The following is a 22,275-nucleotide window of genomic DNA, read 5'->3' on the forward strand; positions in this document are numbered from 1 at the left end:
CCGCCGCCACAGAGCTTATTGGAAAGCCAGGTATGAGCTGGCGGTGAAGGGGCAACTGCAGTCTCATGGGAAGAGGGCAGTGCTGGCTCTTCCTTCACTCCCTACTGAGGTCATGAGTTGCCCCCCATGAGCAGCTCTCCAGCACAGCCATGGCTCCAGAGGCAAAAGGAATTAGTCCAGAACCAAGTAGCTTGCAGCAGAAAAGTGAATGGTCCATGTGTTAAACTATGGCGCCATGCCTCCACGGGAGGGAAAGGGTGTTGCTCTCTTCTGCATTTTTTCACCCTGGCAGCCAGGTGGCTGCCACGTCAGAGCTTATTGGAAAGCCAGGTATGAGCCGGCAGTGACAGGGCAACTGCAGTCTCACGGGAAGGGGGGCGGTACAGGCTCATCCTTCATGCCCTACAAGGTCACGAGTTGCCCCCCCCCCCATCGAGTGGCTCTCAGGCACAGCCATAACACTAGTCGCACAGAAGCCAATCTTGTAATTATCTGACTCTTTGTAGGAAAACAAAATCGTATGGCTTTGATATGATTTTCATAATCAGCTATAGAAAAAAAAGTATTTCACAATACCTTTTCAGCAATTCTGATTGTTGCAGGGAAATTCTAAACAATAATGGTGCATCTTTTGTCTAAATAATGAATGTAATCAATGTAGAGAAGAGTTAAGTAGAAATCATCTGCCTCACAGGCATTGGGAGGGGTGGGAGGGGGGTGTATTGGGGTTCTTGGGGCTGAAAAATGAGAACTGTGCTAATAATAAGTGAAAAGAGAAAATGACATAGATGTGTCCACAGAGCTCATGTGGATATAAAAGGCCTGGTGAGCACATGCTAGGGGAAAAGGCAGCTCAGGTAGAGAAGGGAACACCAAATAAAGGGTGTTGGCAGGACCCCCTCAGGATGGAGATGCATGCTGAAAGTATATTACAGACCGAACATGATCGACACTCAATGCCTCTTTTGCAAGCCACAGCACCCTAAAGGAGAGAGAGAATGCCCTGCCACAGAGGCAGGGTGGGATGGGAGGGATGGGGTTGGGAGAGATACTGGGATTAGGGGTGGTGGAGAATGGACACTGGTGGAGGGATGGGTACTCGATCATTGTATAATTGAAACCCAAGTACAAAAATTTGTAAGTCTACAATTGTACCTCATGATGTTTCACTAATAAAAATTAAAAAAAAAAAAGAAAAATGAGTACTGGTGAAGGGAAAGTTGTTTGATCATTGTATAACCGAGACTTAAACTGGAAAGCTTTGCAACTTTTCCCAGAGTGATTCAATAAATAAATATAAGAAGAAAAAAATAAATAAAATTATGAAAAAAAAGTAAGGTGGAGTTCATGCCCAATCCAATCAGCCTATCAGTGGCTGAATAAATAGAAGTACTCCTACATAAAAAAAAAAATACAGACAATCTACAGAATGGGAACGGTTATTTACCCAATACCCATCATATAGGGGTTGATAGCAAGGATATACAAAGCACTGGTTGAACTCTACAAGAAGAAAACATCTAACCCCATCGACAGAAACTTTCCCAAAGAAGAAATCCGAGTGGCTAAAAGGCACATGAGAAAATGCTCTACATCATTAATCATCTGGGAGATGAAGATCAAAACAATAATGAGATATCATCTCACACCACAGAGACTGGCCCAAATCCAAAAGAACAAAAGCAACCAGTGTTGGTGTGGTGAGAAAGGGACTCTCCTTCACTGCTGGTAGGAATGCCAACTGGTTCAGCCCTTGTGGAAAATAGTATAGACGATTCTAAAAAAATTAGAAATTGAGCTCCTGTTTGACCCAGCAATACCACTCCTGGAAATATATCCTGGAGATGCAAAAAATGTACAGTCAAAGTGACATTTGCACTTCTATATTGATTGCTGCACTATTCACAATAGCCAAAATCTGGAAAAAACCTGAGTGCCCGAGAACAGATGACTGGTTAAAGAAACTTTGATACATCTACACAATGGAGTACTATGCAGCTGTTAGAAAAGATGAAGTCATGAAATTTACATTCAAGTGGTACTACATGGAAAGTATCATGCTAAGCGAAATGAGTGCGAAAGAGAGAGACAGACATAGAAAGATTGCATTTATCTGGGGAATATCATGGTCACGGTCCTCCCGTTATTCATCGATTTGCTCGAGTGGGCCCAGTAACGTCTCCATCGTGAGTCTTGTTGTTACTGTGTTTGGCATATCAAATACATCACAGGTGGCTTGTCAGGCTCTGCCATGCTGGCGAGATACTCTCGGTAGCTTGCCAGGCTCTCTGAGAGGGGCGGAGGAATCGAACTCGGGTCGACCGTGTTGGCCGCTTGTAAAGCAAACGCCCTACCACTGTGCTATCGCTCCAGTCCGTCTGGGGAATATAAAGTAACAAAATAGGAGACTAATACCCAAGAATAGCTGAGATAAGTTCCAGGAGGTTCACTCCATAGCTTGGAGGCCAGCTGCACATGCTAGGGGAAAAGGCAACTCAGATAGAGAAGGGAGCACCAAGTAAAGGGTGTTGGGAAGATCCTCCCAGGATGAGAGATGCATGCTGAAAGTAGACTATAGACTGAACACGATTGTCGCTCAATGCCTCTCTTGCAAACCACAGCATCCAAATGGAGAGAGAGAACAAAAGGGAATGCTCTGCCACAGGGGTGGGGTGGGATGGGATGGGGGCATAGGGGTGGGTGGGAGAAATACTTGGAGCATTGGAGGTGGAGAATGGGCACTTGTGGAGGGATGGGTACTCACTTACTGTATAACTGAAACCCAAGCACAAAAATTTGTAAGACTACAACTGTATATCATGGTGTTTCTCTAATAAAAATTAAAACAAAAAGAATCACTGCAAATAAACTGAACGGAAAACAAATCTCTTGACTCTGTGAGAATTCTGGTAGGAATTTTTCAGGAGAGAAAGAAGAAGGAGGTGTAAGAAATGGATAGAAGGGATAGAGACTAACTTTCTGGGTATGGGATATTTCTAGAACATTGTGGCAGGTTTGGTTGATGTTAAATGTATAGAGATGTATAGAATTATACTCCTTTTACCCACGATTTCTTTTTATTACTGTTTATCATTAAAAATAAACCAAGAATCATAGCATTGCCTTTATTAAATTATTTCTATGTGCAGTCACTCTTAGAAATCTTCCGCTTGATATTTGAAACAGTTTAGCATTATTTTCAAGGGATTTAACAACAAAGAAATGTAATTTGAATCATGTTTTCTTCTTACATACACTCTACAGGGCTGGATCGATAGCACAGGGGGTAGGGTGTCTGCCTTGCATGCGGTCATACAGGGTTCGATTCCTCTGCCCCTCTCGGAGAGCCCGGCAAACTAACAAGAGTATCTCGCCCACACGGCAAAGCCCAGCAAGCTCCCTATGACATATTCAATATGCCAAAAACAGTAACAACAAGTCTCACAATTTCTTGTGAGATGTTACTGGTGCCTGCTGGAGCAAATAGATGAACGATGGGAGGACAGTGACAGTGACAGTTACATATTTTACATGATGCTGGCTCATTATTTTAGCCAGCATCATGTAAAATAACTTCGAAAGAAATACTTTAAGAACAAACAGGTCATTTCTTAGTGCATGCTACTATGAAAACTCAGAAATCTCTAAAAAATAGAATTTTGTTAGGTAGAAAAAAGAAAGCAACAGAATATTATTATTTTGAAATTTCATAATTTTGCAATTCATAATGGGAAAGAAAATTTAGAAGAGATTATTCAACATCAAGTTTTATTACTTAGGAGTGATAATATTGGTTAGAAAACAGACTTGGTAGTGAACAATTTGTGTAAAGTATTTGAAAGTCACTCCAGAGTAATGAAGTTATAAGAAGCCCAGAAAAGCAGCACAGCGGTAGGGCGTTCGCCTTACAAGCGGCCAACATGGCCAACCCGAGTTCGATTCCTCCGCCCCTCTCGGAGAGCCCGGCAAGCTACCGAGAGTATTCGATATGCCAGACACAGTAACAACAAAGCCTCCAATGGAGACGTTACTGGGCCCGCTCGAACAAATCGACGATCAACGGGAGGGCCTTTACCTTTACCTTTACCTTACCTTGCTTTATTTTAAATTAAAATATTAAAATTTAATCTATTTAAAGTTATTTATAAAGATAAGGAAAACATAGGAATGAACTCTAAGCAAAAGTTTTCCAAAAATATGCCTCAGTGATTTTCTTACTGTAATTTATTTCTTCTTGGTATAACCTTGCAAAATAAGCACAGATATTTTAATTAAATGATTTAACTAGAATATTCGATGCGTATCATATAAACGCTATTTTAAAAAAATAACACACGGAAAAAACTAAAAACACTTTTAAAAAATATGCTGCAGACGGAAAGCCTTGGTACCAGACCTTTTTATCTCGTCAAAAAGTGAAAACAGCACAAGCTCCATCTAGTGGTTAAATTTAGCGTGTGCTCCTTAAAGACGGGAAATCAGTTGGTTATCACTCTGGACTGTGGTTGTATAAAATCAGAGGGACCTCACACTGCCCTCCTGTGGCCAATCTGAGAAACTGCTTTAAATGTTCCTAATCCTTCAATTTGAATCCAAAAACTTGAAAGCCTTTATTCAGTAACTCACACTGAAATGCCCTATAATAAAATATCGTAAAGTATCATAAATCAGGCGATTTTATAAAAGCTAGCTATTTTTTAAAATAGTTATATACTTAAAAATATTAAATATGTTTAACTCAAAGGCGTGTAAAATAAATTTAATTAATGTGTAAATTATAATTAATAATAAATTTATTTGAAATATATGACCTAATAATAAATTACAACTAAACAACTTTAGTCTATATATTAATAGCCATAATATTGATCACTGGATCAATGTATCACTGTCATCCCATTGATCATTGATCTTCAATTTACTTGAGCGGGCACCAGTAACATCTCTATTCCTCCCAGCACTGAGATTTTAGCAGCCTCTTCTTACTCTTCTTTTCCCAACAATTGGAAGCTCTTTCAGGGTCAGGAGAACGAGACCTGGCATTTGGCATATCTAATACGCCATAGGCTGGAGCGATAGCACAGCGATTTGGCATTTGCCTTGAGCGTAGATGGCTGGCCAAGCTAAGTTTGATTCCTCCGCCCCTCTCGGAGAGCCCGGCAAGCACGGCAAAGCCTGGCAAGCTCCCTGTGATGTATTCAATATGCCAAACACAGTAACAGCAAGTCTCACAAATGGAGACTTGACTGGGCCTGCTCGAGCAAATCGATGAACAACGGGAGGGCAGTGCAGGACAGTGGACAGTGCAGTATGCCACAGGGAGCTTGCCAGGCTCTGCCTGTGTGGGCGGGATACTCTCCGTAGCTTGCTGGGCTCTCTGAGAGGCATTTTATTGATAGTTAAGAATAAAGCCTCTACCTACCAACCTATTTATATAATAGATAAATTGAACTATAGAAAGAAAAATTGCATCCTTGAATATTATTTAGGGTAAGACTAAAAATGTAAGCAAACTTAAGAAGAAGAGTAGTAGAAATAGTCGTAGTAGTTATTAGTAGTACTCAGGGACTATTCCTGTTCTCAGAGTTACTCCCTGAAGCGTTTGGGGAATTAAGTGATGCTAGTGATCAAACCCATACCTGCATCAGTAGCATGTGATCAGATGATTGAATTATCATCCTGGTCCTAAAACGTGAATGAAATGAATGGAGTATTCACGATTGCATAGTTTTCTTTAAGGTAAAGATTCCTGTTTCTTTTCTTTCTTTCTTTTTTTTCTTTTTAATGTAGGAGTACTGTTATCTAACCAGCCACTGATAAACTATTGATTAACCTGATTGGATTGGGCATGAACTCCACATGGTGATGGGTGTCTTTGTTTTTTTCTTTTTGGGTCACAACCTATGATTTACAGGGGTTCCTTCTGGCTCTGCACTCAGGAATTACTCCTGGTGGTGCTTGGAAGACCCTATGGGATGCTAGGAATCGAACCAGGCTGACTGTGTGCAAGGCAAAGGCCCTACTCGCTGTACTATCGCTCCGGCCCAGATTCCTGTTTCTTTGTCACATACTCTTTGTTATTTCATTGACTTGTACAACTAGAAGAACAATCCTAACTAATTATGGCTGTACACTACACAGCTCCTTTCTTTAATATTTTTTCTCTAATTTTAGGGTGTACATGGCAGTGCTTGGGAAATAATCCTAGCTTGGTTGTTTGGGGGTTGTTTCTGGCAGTGCTCAGAGGACTACGTGGTACTGGAAATCAAATCTGCGTCTCTTGTATGCAAAGCATGTGCTTAATCTATTGAGTTGTCTTTTGACCCACAGAATATCTCCTTAATAAATAAATCTGAAGAGAAATAATCAAAAATTAAATATTGCGTGCTTAATTTATAGAGATGAGCAGAAATGAGTAGTATGTTCTAGTTTACACACATTCTCAATGGAACTAAAAATATGTCTGCCTGGATCAGTTCCACTTACAATTTGTATTAAGTGCCAACAATGTGCCAAGCATTGTACTAAGGACTAGAGATATTGATCTCAGTTAATAATTAGTTTATCCTTAATTTCTTAAGTAGAACATTACCTTCCCCACAGTTTCTGTGCAGTCAGTCTTGCTGATGAGCAGAGGATGTACTACAACATATCACAATCACATAAATAAAATGCAAAGTAGAAATGTAGATTTCTTACCTCTAAACTAGCATGTAAGGAACAGACCAATAAAATGGGAGGGTTTGAAATTCGGAATCCACAGGCACCAGGAATTAGCTGCAATTCTAAAAAAAACCATATCAGATCACTTTTATAGAATTCCTGTAAGCGTATGCTAATAGATTTAAAAGAAACTCTTGGGGACTTGAAATACAAACAGAATTTTCTTTTACACATGTTGTCCTTTGCACTGGGAGGAACTGTTTAGAAACTGTGGGCAAAATAAAATAGCGTTTCCAGGTTGACTAGAAGAGGATGCTCTGATAATTTGGGTCCTTATTGGTTGGGCAAATGTGAATTCATTTAAAATATTTTTCCCATTTTCACTGCTGAATGCCATTAGACATGCTGTAAAACAGACCTTTTAGATGCTTTCCTGGACCCAATTTTTTTCTCCCACCCCCAAACCAGTTTTTCTGTTCTTCCCAATAATTTGCTTTTATTTTATTAAACCATATCAAAGAAAGGAAACCATTATGATTTGAATAACTTATCCTTGTAATGTTGCTCACAAGTGAAATGTGAAATAAGCTAAAAAGAAATTTTAAAGATTTCCTTAGAAGTATTATCAAGTCAGGTGATATTTTTAAAGGAAATTTGAAAAAACTAATCTACCTAAGTATAGTACAGAGTCCCAATTTACAATAGGTCTACTTAAGACCCTTCAACTGAGACTGTTTTTTAGGAATGCAATATTGCTTTCAGCTTCATAGACTAATAGAATACAGGAAACCATCTTCACTTTAATTATTAGTAATGAACCACAAAGGAAATTTATCACTTTTTAAAAATGGAGATGCTTTTGCCCAACTATAAGTTAGTGCAAATGTCTTCAGCATTTGTAAGGTGAACTAAACTGTTAACATAACATACAGATTAAGTTAAATAAATGCATTTTAAGTATATTTTTCAATTCATGTGAGTGTATAGTGGCAAAGTAATTGTAATCAAGAGTGTCATGTAAGGCAAATTAATGGGTGATATCATGATAATTGTTATTATATTACATAGTAGAAAGTTAAAACTAATAGTTAAGATTACTAGTAAGAAGCGGCTCTCCAGCACGGCCACGACTCCAGAGCACAGAAACCAATTTCTTAACTATCTGACTTTCAGTAGAAATACTTCCAGGGTCAATAAGTAAAATAGCAGAAATCCAAAACCAACATATAATTCTTGAACCCAGCTGTAGAAAGCAAATCACTTCACAATGCTTTTTCAGCATATCTGATTTGGGGGGGGGTAAACTCTAAATAATAGTGGTGAATCTTTTATTGAAACAATGAATCTAATCAAAGCAGATAGAGTGTTAACTAGAATTCATCTGCCCCACAGGGACTGGGAGGGGTGGGGGGTGGGGTTTTATTGGGGTTCTTCATGGTAAAAAATAAGTTTTGGTAAAGGGAAATGTGCTTGATATTTGCATGACTGAGACCGAAACCTGAAAGCTTTGTAACCTTTCCCATGGTGATTCAATAAATAAATAAATAAATAAAAAAAAAAAAAGATTACTAGTAAGAGATGAAATCGAAACTAAGGCTGTATAAAATAATGTTCAAGGTCTTTTGAGTTTCAGCTAATCCATTGCTAATCAAATCATGCCCCATGGACCACGTCTGGTGCACTGCTTATTTCTGTAAATAATGTTTTATTGGATCATCCCCTTACTTGCTCAGTTATGTTTGTCTGTGACTGCTCTAGCACCATGATGAGAGACTTGAATTTTTGCCACACAGACAATATTGCCTGGAAAGCTTCGAACATCTCAGATCTGCTGGCCTTTGAAGAGACACTTTAACCATTGCTGACCTATTCAAATCCCATTACTTACAGATGAGAATATCTATCAAGAAGCATTTAGGCACTGGCAGAAAAGAGCTAATTATTTTAATTCTTCAAGATAGAATGCGGGCTTCTCGATTTGACTACAAGAGACTGCCTTAGTTCTGTGCATCTTTGTTGCTTTTTTGCAAATGTGAATATATTTAAAATATTATCTCAGGGTTGGAAGCAATCTGAAGTATCAAGTTTAGGTTGAACTCTTACAATATGTATGAAGCTTTCTGTATCATGTGTGACTGAATAATAAAAAGAAAGATCTTGGCAGTTTCTGTGCATTGTGTACTTTGTTTCTATCCATGAGGGTTTAAGTGCTATTCTACAGTAGGTGAGAAAAACTGCAGAAGGAGTCAAATTTGAAGAAAGATGGGGATGCAAGTATTAAATAGCAATGCTATGTACGTGTTTCTTTAAAACTTTGCACTTGTCTTATCCTTAAAGAAATATTAACATCAAATATGTGAGAAAAATTCAAAGAGCCCAACATGGTGTAACTTATGGAGCATCATAAATGTTCTAAGGGCAGTGTGATGTTGGAGCTCTCTGGGACTGAACTCAAAAATTACCTCCTGTCATTTCTTCCCGATGTAGATATTCAGCATGATGAGTTCTGAGTTCCCTATGTTACAATTCTCTCACTCTTATCCTCCTACAAAGGGCCAGCTCCCATCATGCTGAAATCTATACAAACTTAGTCTTACACTCTGAAAATGTCACCTCTTATTTTAAGAATTCTCAGTGGCATTTTCAAATTACACTCTCCATGAGGCATTTATATATATCTCATATAGAGACCCGAGAAAATTTAAATAAAAATAAAATGACTTACAGAGTAAAATTAAATACACTTACTGTTATCCATTTTAAATCTGGTACTGAGGTCATGGCCAAACCACCCCACTAACCTAAAACACAAAATGCAACGTTAGATATTTTGTTTTACTAAATAACCAAATAATTATAAGAATTTGGGCCGCAAAGGTTAAAGTCATTTGTAGATAGAAACCATCAATACTTAAGCATAAAATACTGTATGATTATAAAGTAATTGATATTTGTTGTTTTGTGTTTATACCTAGATGTGCTCAGGGCTTACTCCTGGCTTTGTGCTTTTGACTTGGAAGATAGTAAATGAGACCGAGGATCAAACCAGGTTTAGCCATGTGCAAAGTAGGCACCTTTAACCACCTTTAACCCTGTACTATCTCTCCTGACCCATTAATTAGTATTTATATCTTTGTTGATGCAGATAAAATCAATCTATTGATATTGCATGTTATATTTATTTTGATGAGGTAAACCATCCAATGAACTGTGTGGTTAATGAATTCATTCAGAATACAATGAAGTAAAATGTTGACTTTCATTTAAGAAATGGTAAAAGTTAAAAATTCAAGTGGTAGAATGCTGAGATGTGATTCTGTGGTAGAGTTCCGGCTTCAGAGAAATGAGTCCATACATGGTACCATGGGTACAATCCTTGCTTTGTCAACCATCATTCCTAGGAAACAACAAGTGCAACTCACTGTGAACTGCAAGTTTGTGACTGTGGCATTACAACAATTGTGCAATACTGGGGGCCACAGGTATTCTGGTTGAGACATCTCCCAAGTATGATATCTAATACATAACAACAAAAAAGAGTAAAGTGCCTCATTCATAACATGGCTGCAGAGGTCCCTTCCAGTAGTCCCAGCTTTTCTTGGACATTCTGAAGTCTTAGACTGCTCCTGTCAGATTGACAGTTCGCTGCTCAGGCCTGGTGGTGTAATGTTCCAGAAACTCAGGGTCATGCCAAGCAGTTATTGGTGGCCATGGAATGGTGAACATTTTCATTATTGAGTGGACTACCTCAAAAGTCTCTCAACGCTTTTTATAATGGACCCAGAAAAAGAAACAATACAAAGATAATCTATTTAATTGATAGCACAGCGGGTAGGGCGTTCGCCTTACACGCGGCCAACATGGCCGACCCGAGTTCGACTCCTCCGCCCCTCTCGGAGAGCCCGGCAAGCTACTGAGAGTATTCGATATGCCAGACACAGTAACAACAAAGTCTCCAATGGAGACGTTACTGGGCCCGCTTGAGCAAATTGACGATCAATGGGAGGGCCTTTACCTTTTACCTTACCTAAAAATATTACTGACCCTTGCAAAAGAAGTCAGCTTGAATAGAGAAGGACAACTAAGTCAATGATGGTTGGAGGGATCACTCTGGTTCGGAGATGTGTGCTGAAAGTAGACAAAGGACCAAACGTGATGGCCTTTCATTATCTATACTGCAAACCATAATGCCCAAAAGTATAGAGAGAGTAAAAAGAAAATTGTCTGCCATAGACGGTGGAAATGGGGTGGGGTGGAAATAGCAAGAGGGATACTGGGGAAATTGGTGTTGGAAAATGTACATGGTGGAGGGATGGGTTTTGGATCATTGTATGACAAACTCGATGAAAGATTTGCAAGTGTATTTGTGATTCAAATATAGTGATTCAACTTTAAAAAAAAAGTATTACTGAACCTGAGATATAGTACAGCTTGCCTGGGATATGGCTAACCCGGGTTGGATCTCTGGCCCTCCATACAGTCCCCTGAGTCCATAAGGAGTGATCCCTGAACAGATAATTTCTTTAACCAGTCGCCTGTACTCATACACTCAGAGTATTTCCAGATTCTGGCTATTGTGAACAGTGCTGCAATGAAAATGCAAGTGCAGATCTCATTTTTTTCTTTTTTTTTGGGGGGGGTCACACTTGGCAATGCTCAGGGGTTACTCTTGGCTCATTTCATTTCATTTCATTTCATTTCATCATCCTGTTATTCGTCGATTGCCTTGAGCAGGCCCCAGTAACGTCTCTTTCATCCTAACCCTGAGATTATATTCAAGGCTCTTTAGGAGAATGAGACCAATCATTGTAACTGGTATTTGGCATATTTGGTATACCACGGGGAGTTTGCCAGACTCTGCCCTGTGGGCAGGCTACATTCGATAGCCTGCAAGTTTGTCCAAAGTAGGAATGAGATAGTAAGATGTCATTAAAGATGTTCTGAGAAGATGTCGTGTGGCCGCAAATGCGGCCGCGCGGTTCCGGGAGCTGGATTTTATAGTCTCTGAGTCTTGGCTGTTGATGGGATTACACGGCGCCAGGGGGCCAGGTGGTGGGTGTGACCCCCGCCTACTGGAATTTGGAGGATCTGGGTGGAGGATGCTCGACTCCAATCCGAGTAGGCTGGGAGATCTCGGCCCCGGAACCCGCGTGGATTTGTCCCTCTGCCAGTACCTTCAGGTGTGCGGAGAGTGGTCTCAGCATGGTGGTGGCTGGTCCTGGAGGTCTTCGGCTGCCGGAGCCCCGGTCGGGGTGGGGAGGAAAGCTCAACCCGCTCCCCTCCAACGGGCTCCGGTGAGGAACGGCCAGGCGCGGGGGCAGACTGCACTGTTCTCGTCCGGGAGCTGGATTTTTCCTGGCTCATGCACTCAGGAATTACTCCTGGCGGTACTCGGGGGACCATATCGGATGCTGGGAATCGAACTTGTGTCGCCCATTTTGGCTGTGTGCAAGGCAAACGCCCTACCCGCTGTGCTATTGCTCCAGCCCCCATATCTCATTTTTACTGTGATTTTTTTGCACCCTTGGGATATATTCCCAGAAATGGTATTGCTGGGTAATTTGGAAGTTCAATATCTAGTTTTTTGAGGATTGTCCTGTTGTTTTTCAAAATGGCTGGACCAGTCAGTATTCCCAACAATGAATAGGATTCCCTTTCTCCCCACATCCATGCCAGCACTAATTGTGATATAAGATGATTTCTCATTGTTGTTTTGATTTACATCTCCCTGATGATTAGCGACATAGAGCATTTTTCATATGCCTTTAGGCCATATGTATTCCGTCTTTTGTGGAAGTTTTTTATTAATTTCCTTTCCTATTTTTTGATGGGGTTGGAAGGTTTTTTTCTTATAAAGTTTTACCATTGTCTTATATATCCTGTATCTTAATTCCTTATCTGTCGGGTATTGGGTAAACATTTTTTTCCCATTTTATGGGCTCTCTTTATTTTGGTCACCAGTTATTTTAAGGTGCAGAGGCTACTTAGTTCAATGTAGTCCCATTTGTTTATGCTTGTTTCCAATTTCTTGGACAGTGCTGTTTCATCACTAAAAATACCTTAGGAGAAATAAAATTACTGGATTGAGGAGATAGTACAGAAGGTACGGCACTTGCCTTGCAGCTGACGCATGTTTGATCCTCAACACCAAATATAGTCCTCAGAGTCCTGCCAGGAGTCATTCCTGAGCACAAAGCTAGATGTAAGCGCCGAGTACAGCTAAATACCTCAGCTCCTAAATATCACACATGAAACTAATTTGTGGAAATATGAGACATATGCATTTCGAATACACGAATGTGTATATGTGAGTATAACAATGAAAGCAAACAGCAAAATACATTGAAGAAAATTACAAGAATTTGAGAAAGAGAAAATTATAAGAAAATTTTGAGAGTTGTTTCTCTTTAAAGAAATGTTCAGTTTTAATCACGATCACGACCACCCTGTTGTTCGTCGATTGCCTCGAGCAGGTGCCAGTAACGTCTTCTTCGTCCTAGCCCTGAGATTTTTTTTTTTAAAGTGCCATATTCAAGGCTTTTTCAGGGTTAGGAGAATGAGATCCATCATTGTTACTGGTATTTGGCATATTGGGTATACCACGGGGAGTTTGCCAGACTCTGCCGTGTGGGCATGTTACATTTGGTAGCCTGCCAGTTTGACCGAATTAGGAATGAGATGATAAGATGTCCGGCCGGCCCCCGTTTCCCTCCCCGTCGCGGTGAAAAGGACACGCTTGCTAGGGCCGTGATCAGAGCGGCTCAGCGGTGCCCCGAGGCCCAGCCTCGAATCCATTCATTCATTCATTCATTCAGTTTTAATACTGCAAAATATTTTAAAAAATCAAAGCATTAATTTTAGTCTTTGGCAATGTTTTTTTTTTTGCGTCATTTTTGGCAATGCTTAGGGTTTACTCCTGACTCTGTGCTCAGGGATCACCCCTATTAGACTCGAGGATCTTACAGAGTGCCAGGGAATCAAACCGAGGTTGGTCACTTGCAAAGCAAGCCCCTGCACAGTGTACGATTTCTCTAGCCCAAGTTTTGCTTTTGTCTGGGGGCTACACTGACAGTGCTTGGGGTTATTCCCAGTACAGAGCTTGGAGGATCATGCAGCTCTGGGAACTGACCCTAGAATTCCCATATGCAAGGCATGTTCCTTTGCTCCTGGAGCTATCTCCCTGGCTCAGCTGAACAGGTGACAAAGCTTCCTGTGTGATAACTGTGAGGTTTGAAAAGATAAAGGAAGTTCATTTATATATTTAAATGACTGGAAAATGTACTAATAACTAAAAGAGCGTGTGAAGAAACCAATAAATTTGTAGACATTTATATGTATGTATTGCAAAGAAATTAAAAGAAAATTAAGATTTTTTTCTCATAATGTGAGAGTTTTCAACAAGTTTTCTTTTCTTTTCTTTCTTTCTTTTTTTTTAAAAAAAAGCCAGCACAAAAGAAGAGCTACACAGAACATGGACAGATATGTATAAATAAGTTAATTGATCAATAAAAATAAAATAATAAAATTGAAACTCAGGATAAGCAGTTAGAGTGCTATCCTTGCACAAAGAGGACGGGGATTTGATCCTCTGCATCCCATATGGTCTCCTGAGTAACATTTGAGCCAGAAATGAACCCTGAGCTTCTCTAGTGTGGCCCCAAAACAAAAAGAACAGAAACTGAGAGAACAAAAAATGCAATGCCCATAACAAATACAAGTTCAATTTAAAGACGATACCATATTTCATAAGCTAGTAAAGGCATTTATATCTATGATACCAATTTTTATCAATAAATAGGAAATATCTAATGATAATAAGGATTAAATTGTTCTAGAGTACAATTTTAAAATATAAATGAAATATATGTATAACTTCATGTATCAGTACTTTTTAGTTCTTCCAATTTATTCAAAAGACTATGTGGTTAAACCAAGATTGATGTACTTGGATAATTAGCACAATATTATTTACAGAGGAAAGCAACTTAAATATCTTCTAATAGAGGATTTGTAAGATAAATCATACTGTTTTCAGATGATTTAATAACTTGTGGGCCATTATAAAAATCCTATTAAAATAATATATGTTCAGAAGAAATATATACATATTCTCATGGTCATTGTACTGTTCTTACATCACAGAAAAGTAGTAATTATAATTTTAACTATACCTATGAGTCAATTATTTTAATTCTAGAACAATTTGCTTTATAAATTTTGCATGTATATTTTATACAGAATTAGTCTGAAAATCTGCTGGAGCGATAGCACAGCGGGTAGGGTGTCTGCCTTGCATGCAGCCAACATGGCCGACCCGAGTTCAATTCCTCCGCCCCTCTCTGAGTGCCCGGCAAGCTACCGAGAGTATTCGATATGCCAGACACAGTAACAGCAAAGTCTCCAATGGAGACGTTACTGGGCCCGCTCGAGCAAATCGATGATCAACGGGAGGGCCTTAGTCTGAAAATCTAATTGCGTAAAATTAGTTTTATTCTTAGACTTAAAATTAATGATTAATTAATTATTCCTTTTAATTAAAATGATACAATTCATTGCAGATCATATAACACATTGTTTCCAAACATATTCCTAAATTTTCTTCTCTCGTTTTTAACCTAATATCCTGAAAATCTAGTAAACACCTCTGTCTCTTTTCACTCCAATTTTTCTAACTAGAAAAGCTAGAAATAATAAGGATTAAGTAAAAGAAGTATAACGGAGGGATGAAGATCCAAGTAGAAGTTAATGAACTTTAAACAAAAATACACTTTTTACAATGATGGCAAGTTTTTCTAGTTTGAATCACAACAGTCAGAACTTAGGTAAAAATATCCATATATATTTGTACTCTGGAAAAGAGTGCTATGTTCAGAACAACCGCTATACTAGGACATATGAAAAAGAGTAGACATATCCATAAGAAGAATTAAGAAAAAGTCTAAAGATTGGAAGTAATCAACACATAAAAAACATGGAACCTAAGCAGTGCTAATTTTCTGCTGAGGTATCTCCCCCAGTTGAACCAGAAAAATCTCACTTATTCACAGAGGAATAATGAAAAAAAGATCTTGATGTTGCATAAGCACAAGAAAAATGAGAAGAGAACAGTAAATTTTACCCACAATAAGAACAAAGAAAAACTCAATCACCAAAAAACGATTGCCTGAAAGCTGATGAAATGGTAAAACAACTGAAAAAAAACAACAACAACACACAGACACAAATAATATTCCATCTGATAAACAAATATACTAAAGAGAAATATAGAGCTACAAGTGATAGAGATTGACAAATAGGGGCACAGTGAAAAGATTGCATAAGTTAAAAGGAATTATAAAAAAATAACATGAAATGAAAAACATTAAGTCAATACTAAAATTGTATAGCAAATAAGAAAAGAAACCAAAATAAAACAATAATATACAATTAGTATAAATAGGAGGTGAAGCTAAGAGTTAGAAAATACAACATAATAGTTATATTAGTAGATAAGTTAGAAGGTATTTTAGTGAGGAAAGTATTTCAGGTAATTAAAAACACACTGAGAAGCACAGTATCGCTATGAAGACTAAAACATAAGAGGAAGGGTAATCATAAAGTAAAGAAAATCGCAACAAATAGAATACAAATAATTTAAAAATATCTATGAGAGAGGCCTGAGAGAAATGTGGGGAATATGCTGGTCTTTTATACTGCCATTAGTCCAACCTGTCCAATGAAGGCATCACATTTCATCATCTGAGCCCTGCCATTCCTGAGCTCAGAGCCAGGAAAAATCCCTAAAACCTAGTGTGGCCCAAATAAATAAATCTGTAGGAGAGTGTTATTTATCCGATCAAATACCAGAAGTGAAAGATGATCTAACCAAATAGACTTTAACAGAGGAAACAAAAATAACTCAAACACATGAAACTTAATAAATATGGAGTCCTCGCAGAGAAATTATTCCACACTTTTCAAGTAGATAATTTCAGTGTAATTTAAATGACTCTAGATCATAGAGGATCCAAAATCAAAACAGCAATGGAAGAGTCTAGAAAGATAGCCCAATGAGCAGAGATCTGAGAATAAACCTAATCACTCACAGGAGTTCCTCCCCCCACAAAAAAATTAAGGAATGTAGAAAGGACTTTATATTTAAGGGGGAAAACACATGATTATGAAACCAGGTAAGAATTATAAACTTGATGAAAATGAGCAATACTTACTTAAGAATAATAACTTTAAGAAATAAAAGCAAATTGATCACATATGAATATGTTACAAGAGGGTGTTATTTACTCACTTAAAGTGCAAGTATCTTTATGTTGCTAAATTTTTAACAATGAAATGTATTAATAAAACAAAAATTCATAGGATAATATCAAAAAACCCTAAAAATACATTTTCAATATTCTACAACTCTTCTTATTTTTAAGAAACAATATTTAAAATAATTAGGAGATACTTATTGCAATAGTATATATCTATCTCAGTCTAAACATCATTCTCAGATTTAATGAAAGATAAGATACTTGTATTATTTTGTAACATAACAATTGATAAATGGTGGTAAAGTTCATTAATTTTGAACTATGTAATTTTACAACGTCATGAAGAAAGAAAAATTTTTCAGTAATATGGTACACAAGGGCTGGAGTGATAGCACAGCAGTAGGGCGTTTGCCTTGCACTCAGCCAGCCTGACCGAGCCCGGCTCAATTCCTCCACCACTCTCAGAGTGCCCGGCAAGCTACTGAGAGTATCTCACCCTCACGGCAAAGTCTGGCAAACTGCCCGTGACGTATTCAATATGCCAAACACAGTTACGACAAGTCTCAAAATGGAGACATTACTGGGCCCGCTCGAGCAAATCAATGAACAACGGGAGGACAGTGACAATTCATGGTACATAAAGAACATAACTGTATTATCTTACAAATCTGAATTTAAGCATTTTAGATCCACATTAAAAGAATAAATTATTCCTGAATCAAAAAATAATGATATTCAGAATCAGGAAAATTAAGTGTCCTTTCAAATTGATATACAAATTTGATACATAAGTGATAGCCCAGTTATTTTTACATATCACTTTCCCTCATCCATATAACACATTTATGTTACCTCTGGATGGATTTAAGATATTTCCACGAAACATGTAAGAGTCTCCTAGCTAATGAAACTACCTGTTCAAAGCACATGCTTGAGCAGTTTTGATATAGATAATTGCTAAGGAAATAAAGGCTGGAAACTAAAATATTTTTCTAAGAAATAGGTATGACAGTTTCTTATTATTTCACTTGATTTCTGTGACAACCCTTTGAGTCATGTGTTACTTGCACCATTTCATGTTTGAAAGATAAAAGACTATCATTAACATCCTAAGAAACATATCCAACCATGTCTCTATGTACTGCTTAGGTCAACACCATCCCAAGGTAGAGGTTGTGATAAAGATGCATCAGCAGAATAAGACTGATGGAGGGTACTCAAAACAAGCCAGTAAACTGTGGTTTCTAGAAGCTCAGAGAAAAAGCAGAAGCTGAACTTTTACCTGAATAAATCACTGTCCTCCCGTTGTTCATCGATTTGCTCGAGCAGGCCCACTAACATTGTGAGACTTGTTACTGAGTTTGGCATATCAAATACATCATGGGTAGCTTGCCAGGCTTTGCTGTGCAGGCGAGATACTCTCAGTAGTTTGCCGGGCACTCCAAGAGGGGCAGAGGAATCAAACCTGGGTCGGCTGGGTCGACCGTGTCGGCTGCTTGCAAGGCAAATGCCCTACCCTCTGTGCTATCACTCCAGCCCATGTCAATAAATAAGGGAAACAAAAGTATATACTTGCTACCAGTGATCTCTATCATTTATGCTTCCAATTAAGTTATTTTTCCTTTCTGAGGGTTATTTTAGATTTTCTATATTTTATTCATACATTCTTCAAAAATAGCTCACACAATAGTGTGCTGGAAGCTACAGACACACTAGTGAACCTGTACAGAATTTTTTTCTTGCCACAAAGAATTAAATGTCTGAGGAAGTTGGACTTAGTTATCTCTTTCCATCGACAACAAGTTTGTAATGAAATACAGAATAATTCACAAGAAAATAAGTTTGAAAAACAGGTAGGAATCTCACAGCAAAAGATCAGAAGTCAGCACCAAAGTGGGTGGGAAAGAAAGATGGATAGATATAAGGTCACATCATCCCCAGTGTGGATGTTTTCAGCAATAAGGGAATCTGATGAAGAGCATTACCCTGGAGAATGAAGGTGGGTGGGCGTTTCCCCTGCAATAACACTCCAGCTTTTTAAAACTTCCCTGGGCCCCAGGATTCCCAGCATTAAGAACTTAGAGGAGATTTTAGCCGAAGAGAAGGACTACATGGAACTAGGACTTTTCCTCAAAAATGCCGGGAGTACACCTCCCAGGTAACCTCAGATTCCGGAAGTCACGCCCACAGCCCGCCCCCCAGCGCCACCTTGACAGCATTTAGCCGAAGAGAAGGACTACATGGAGGGCGGGATCCACAGATCCCAAAGGGGAAAAAAAAAAACAGGTTCCAAAAAGAGCCGAGATCATCGGGAAGTCCCAGATGGGGTAGGTACCGCATCCCGCCTCCCCCAGATGGAACCCTGGTGACCAGAAACCTCTACAAGCACAGCTCGAGTATGCGGGAACTAGGACTTTTCCTCAAAAATGCCGGGACTACACCTCCCAGGTAACCTCAGATTCCAGAAGTCACGCCCACAGCCCGCCCCCCAGCGCCACCTTGACAGCATTTAGCCGAAGAGAAGGACTACATGGAGGGCGGGATCCACAGATCCCAAAGGGGAAAAAAAAAAACAGGTTCCAAAAAGAGCCGAGATCATCGGGAAGTCCCAGATGGGGTAGGTACCGCATCCCGCCTCCCCCAGATGGAACCCCGGTGACCAGAAACCTCTACAAGCACAGCTCGAGTATGCGGGAACTAGGATTTTTCCTCAAAACCGCGTGGCCGCGCGACATCTCTCTATATACAAAGTGATCCATGGGAAGTAAACCACCTAACGTTTCTCTCTGAAAATCATAGTTAAGCTTTGAGCATGGCCACAGCCCCAGAAACACAAGTACTTAATGCATAACCCAGCAGCTTGGAGCAGAAAAGTGAACGGGTTATGTGTTAACCCAGGCCATCAAGTCTGCCAGAGGGGAAAGGGTGTTGGTCCCTTCCGCCCTCCTCCCTCTGGAAAGAAAGGTGGCGGCCACATGGGAGCCTTGTGGACAGCAGGTATGAGCCGGGGGTGTGGGGGCGACTAAAACCTCATGGGAAGGGGGGCGTTCCGGTCCGTCCTTCACGCCCTACCGAGGCCACCAGTTGCCCCCCATGAGCGGCTCTACAGCACGGCCACAGCCCCAGAAGCACAAGGATTTAATGCAGAACCCAACAGCTTGGAGCAGAAAAGTGAACGGACTATGCGTTAATCCAGGCCATCAAATCTGCTGGAGAGGAAAGGGTGCTGCCCCATTCGGCCTCTCCTCTCTGGAAAGAAAGATGGCGGCCACATGGGAGCCTTGTGGACAGCAGGCATGAGCCGGGGGAGCGGGGGAGACTAAAATCTCATGGGAAGGGGGGCGTTCCGGTCCGTCCTTCACGCCCTACCGAGGCCACCAGTTGCCCCCCATGAGCGGCTCTCCAGCACGGCCACAGCCCCAGAAACACAAGGATTTAATGCAGAACCCAACAGCTTGGAGCAGAAAAGTGAACGGACTATGCGTTAATCCAGGCCATCAAATCTGCTGGAGGGGAAAGGGTGTTGCCCCATTCGCCCTCTCCTCTCTGGAAAGAAAGATGGCGGCCACATGGGAGCCTTGTGGACAGCAGGCATGAGCCGGGGGAGCGGGGGCGACTAAAACCTCATGGGAAGGGGGGCGTTCCGGTCCGTCCTTCACGCCCTACCGAGGCCACCAGTTGCCCCCCACGAGCGGCTCTCCAGCACGGCCACAGCCCCAGAAACACAAGGATTTAATGCAGAACCCAACAGCTTGGAGCAGAAAAGTGAACGGACTATGCGTTAATCCAGGCCATCAAATCTGATGGAGGGGAAAGGGTGTTGCCCCATTCGCCCTCTCCTCTCTGGAAAGAAAGATGGCGGCCACATGGGAGCCTTGTGGAGAGCAGGCATGAGCCGGGGGAGCGGGAGCAACTAAAACCTCATGGGAAGTGGGGCGTTCCGGTCCGTCCTTCACGCCCTACCTAGGTCACCAGTTGCCCCCCACGAACGGCTCTCCAGCACGGCCACAGCCCCAGAAGCACAGGGACTTAATGCAGATCCCGGCAGCTTGGAGCAGAAAAGTGAAAGGACTATGCGTTAATCCAGGCCATCATGTCTGTCCGGAGGGGAAAGGGTGTTGCCCCAGTCGCCTTCTCCTCTCTGGAAAGAAAGATGGCGGCCGCATGGGAGCCTTGTGGACAGCAGGTATGAGCCGGGGGAGTGGGGGCGACTAAAACCTCATGGGAAGGGGGCGTTTCGGTCCGCCCTTCACGCCCTACCGAGGCCACCAGTTGCCCCCGACTAGCGACTCTCCAGCACGGCCACGACTCCAGAGCACAGAAACCAATTTCTTAACTATCTGACTTTCAGTATAAATACTTCCAGGGTCAATAAATAAAATAGCAGAAATCCAAAACCAACATTTAATTCTTGAACCCAGCTGTAGAAAGCAAATCACGTCACAATGCTTTTTCAGCATGTCTGATTTGGGGGGGTGGGGTAAACTCTAAATAATAGTGGTGAATCTTTTATTGAAACAATGAATCTAATCAAAGCAGATAGAGTGTTAACTAGAATTCATCTGCCCCGCAGGGACTGGGAGGGGTGGGGGGTAGGGTTTTATTGGGGTTCTTCATGGTAAAAAAAAAAGTATTGGTAAAGGGAAATGTGTTTGATATTTGCATGACTGAGACCTAAACCTGAAAGCTTTGTAACCTTTCCCAAGGTGATTCAATAAATAAAAAAAAAATAAATTGAGTAAATATGACAAATACCCAGAAAAAAAAAAGAACTTAGAGGATAACACTGAGGATAGTGATAAGTCTACAGGCACCAGAGATCTCATCCTCTTCAGACTCAACATACTAAAAGACTAATAACAACAACATTGGTTTAAAAGAATCTGAATAACATTTGAAGGGTTTCTATTTACTACTTTTGTGGAACCCTTTGAATAAGTAGGAAACTTCTGGGAGGATCCCCAGATAAGAAGCATCAGTGCCTACTGTTTTGGAAACTTCCTGTAATCTATACTAACTTCACTGGTTCAGGAGCCATATTAGAACATACCACAAGCCTCCTAAAGATTGCAGGTGAGTTCTGTTGAGAAACCCATTAGCCTGAGTTATAAAACCAGGAATCAGTGCCTGGTAAAAGGAACTGACACCTATTACTGCTTTCTGCACAAACTTGCCAAACAATACAAGCTCTACTAATACACCTTGGTCAGGATAGCACTCTACTTATCTGCTGCATAGCAGAAAGGGGGTGAGTGGGACAATTTCAGTTTCCACAGGCACATAATACTACCTACGAGCACTCAAGATTCACATTCCCTGACTGTGCATCTCATATCTCATAGTCAGATCAATAACTACA

The 22,275-nt window shown here is 40.4% G+C and overlaps 1 protein-coding gene across 1 annotated transcript in view; it reads right to left on the reverse strand.

Annotated features, from left to right (window-relative positions):
* Positions 1-22,275, reverse strand: part of KYNU (kynureninase) — a 140,917-nt gene that overhangs the window by 14,702 nt on the left and 103,940 nt on the right. The window contains exons 11-12 of the mRNA XM_056117666.1: positions 9,412-9,464; positions 6,700-6,785 (exon numbers count right to left, since the gene is read on the reverse strand). Coding sequence (XP_055973641.1) covers positions 6,700-6,785; positions 9,412-9,464 — 139 coding nt within the window. The remainder of the gene's footprint in view (positions 1-6,699; positions 6,786-9,411; positions 9,465-22,275) is intronic.

Source organism: Sorex fumeus, unplaced genomic scaffold (genome assembly GCF_029834395.1).
Source record: "Sorex fumeus unplaced genomic scaffold, SorFum_2.1 ptg000035l, whole genome shotgun sequence".
NCBI lineage: Eukaryota > Metazoa > Chordata > Mammalia > Eulipotyphla > Soricidae > Sorex > Sorex fumeus.